Genomic DNA, 1,028 nt, shown 5'->3' with positions numbered 1-1,028 from the left:
CTGGGCTGGCAGGGCGGTCTTCCTGGTGGGCGGGCCGGCAGGCGCCCACCGATCCCCTTGGTCCTGCCCAGGAGCGCCAGCCTGGCCCAGGTGAATGCCATGCTCCGAGAGCAGCTGGACCAGGCTGGCTCAGCCAACCAGGCTCTGAGCGAGGACATACGAAAGGTGACCAGCGACTGGACACGCAGCCGCAAGGAGTTGGAGCAGCGGGAGGCGGCATGGAGGCGCGAGGAGGAGGTGGGCCTGGGAGTGCGGCGAGGCCTTACCCAAGGGAAGGGCCCTTGCAGTGGGGGACTCAGAAGTCTAAGCGGGGAGGGGAGCATTGAGCAGGGGAGCACATTAGCAGAGGTAAAAATCGCTGGCCTGGGTAGCGTGTAGCACGTGCCCGGTGCATTTCCTTTCATTTCTCCTAATAACCACATGTGGTAGGTGCTATCTCTCTTCATTCTATTTAGTTGCTTAATTCTTTTTTTTGAGTTGGGGTCTCACTCTTCTGTCACTCAGGCTGGAGTGCACTGGCATGCTCACGGCTACCCCAGCATCGACCTGCTGGGCTCAGGCAATCCTTCTGCCTCAGCCTTCCAAGTAGCCAGAACTATAGGCACGTGCTACCGGACTTGGCTAATTTTTTTTTTTTTTTTTGAGTTGGAGTCTCACTCGGTTGCCCAGACTGGCCGCTCCCAGCCACTGCAGCCTTGCCTGCTGATCTCCAGCGATCCTTCCGCCTTAGCCTTCCGAGTAGCCGGAATTACAAGTATGCACTACCACGCCCAGCTGATTTTTTTATTTTATTGTAGAGATGAGGTCTCGCTGCCCAGGCGGGTCTCGAACCCGTGGGCTCAGGCAATCCACTCACCTCAGCCTCCCAAAGGCACGGGATTACAGGCTGAGCCACCGAGCCTGACAGTAATTTTTTGATATATTATAGAGACGAGGTCTCACCCAAGTTGCCCAGGCTGGTCTGGAAGCCCTGAGTTCAGGCAATCCTCTCACCTTGGCCTCCCAAAGTGCTGGGATTACAGGCTTGA

The 1,028-nt window shown here is 57.0% G+C and overlaps 1 protein-coding gene across 1 annotated transcript in view; it reads left to right on the top strand.

Moving 5' to 3' along the window:
- The window catches only part of CROCC (ciliary rootlet coiled-coil, rootletin), a 54,477-nt gene that overhangs the window by 26,553 nt on the left and 26,896 nt on the right, over positions 1–1,028 (top strand). The window contains exon 6 of the mRNA XM_021715340.1: positions 42–237. Coding sequence (XP_021571015.1) covers positions 42–237 — 196 coding nt within the window. The remainder of the gene's footprint in view (positions 1–41; positions 238–1,028) is intronic.

Source organism: Carlito syrichta, unplaced genomic scaffold (genome assembly GCF_000164805.1).
Source record: "Carlito syrichta isolate Samal-C Ts95f unplaced genomic scaffold, Tarsius_syrichta-2.0.1 Scaffold307017, whole genome shotgun sequence".
In the NCBI taxonomy this organism is placed as follows: domain Eukaryota; kingdom Metazoa; phylum Chordata; class Mammalia; order Primates; family Tarsiidae; genus Carlito; species Carlito syrichta.
This window is presented reverse-complemented; position numbering and strand designations above follow the sequence as displayed.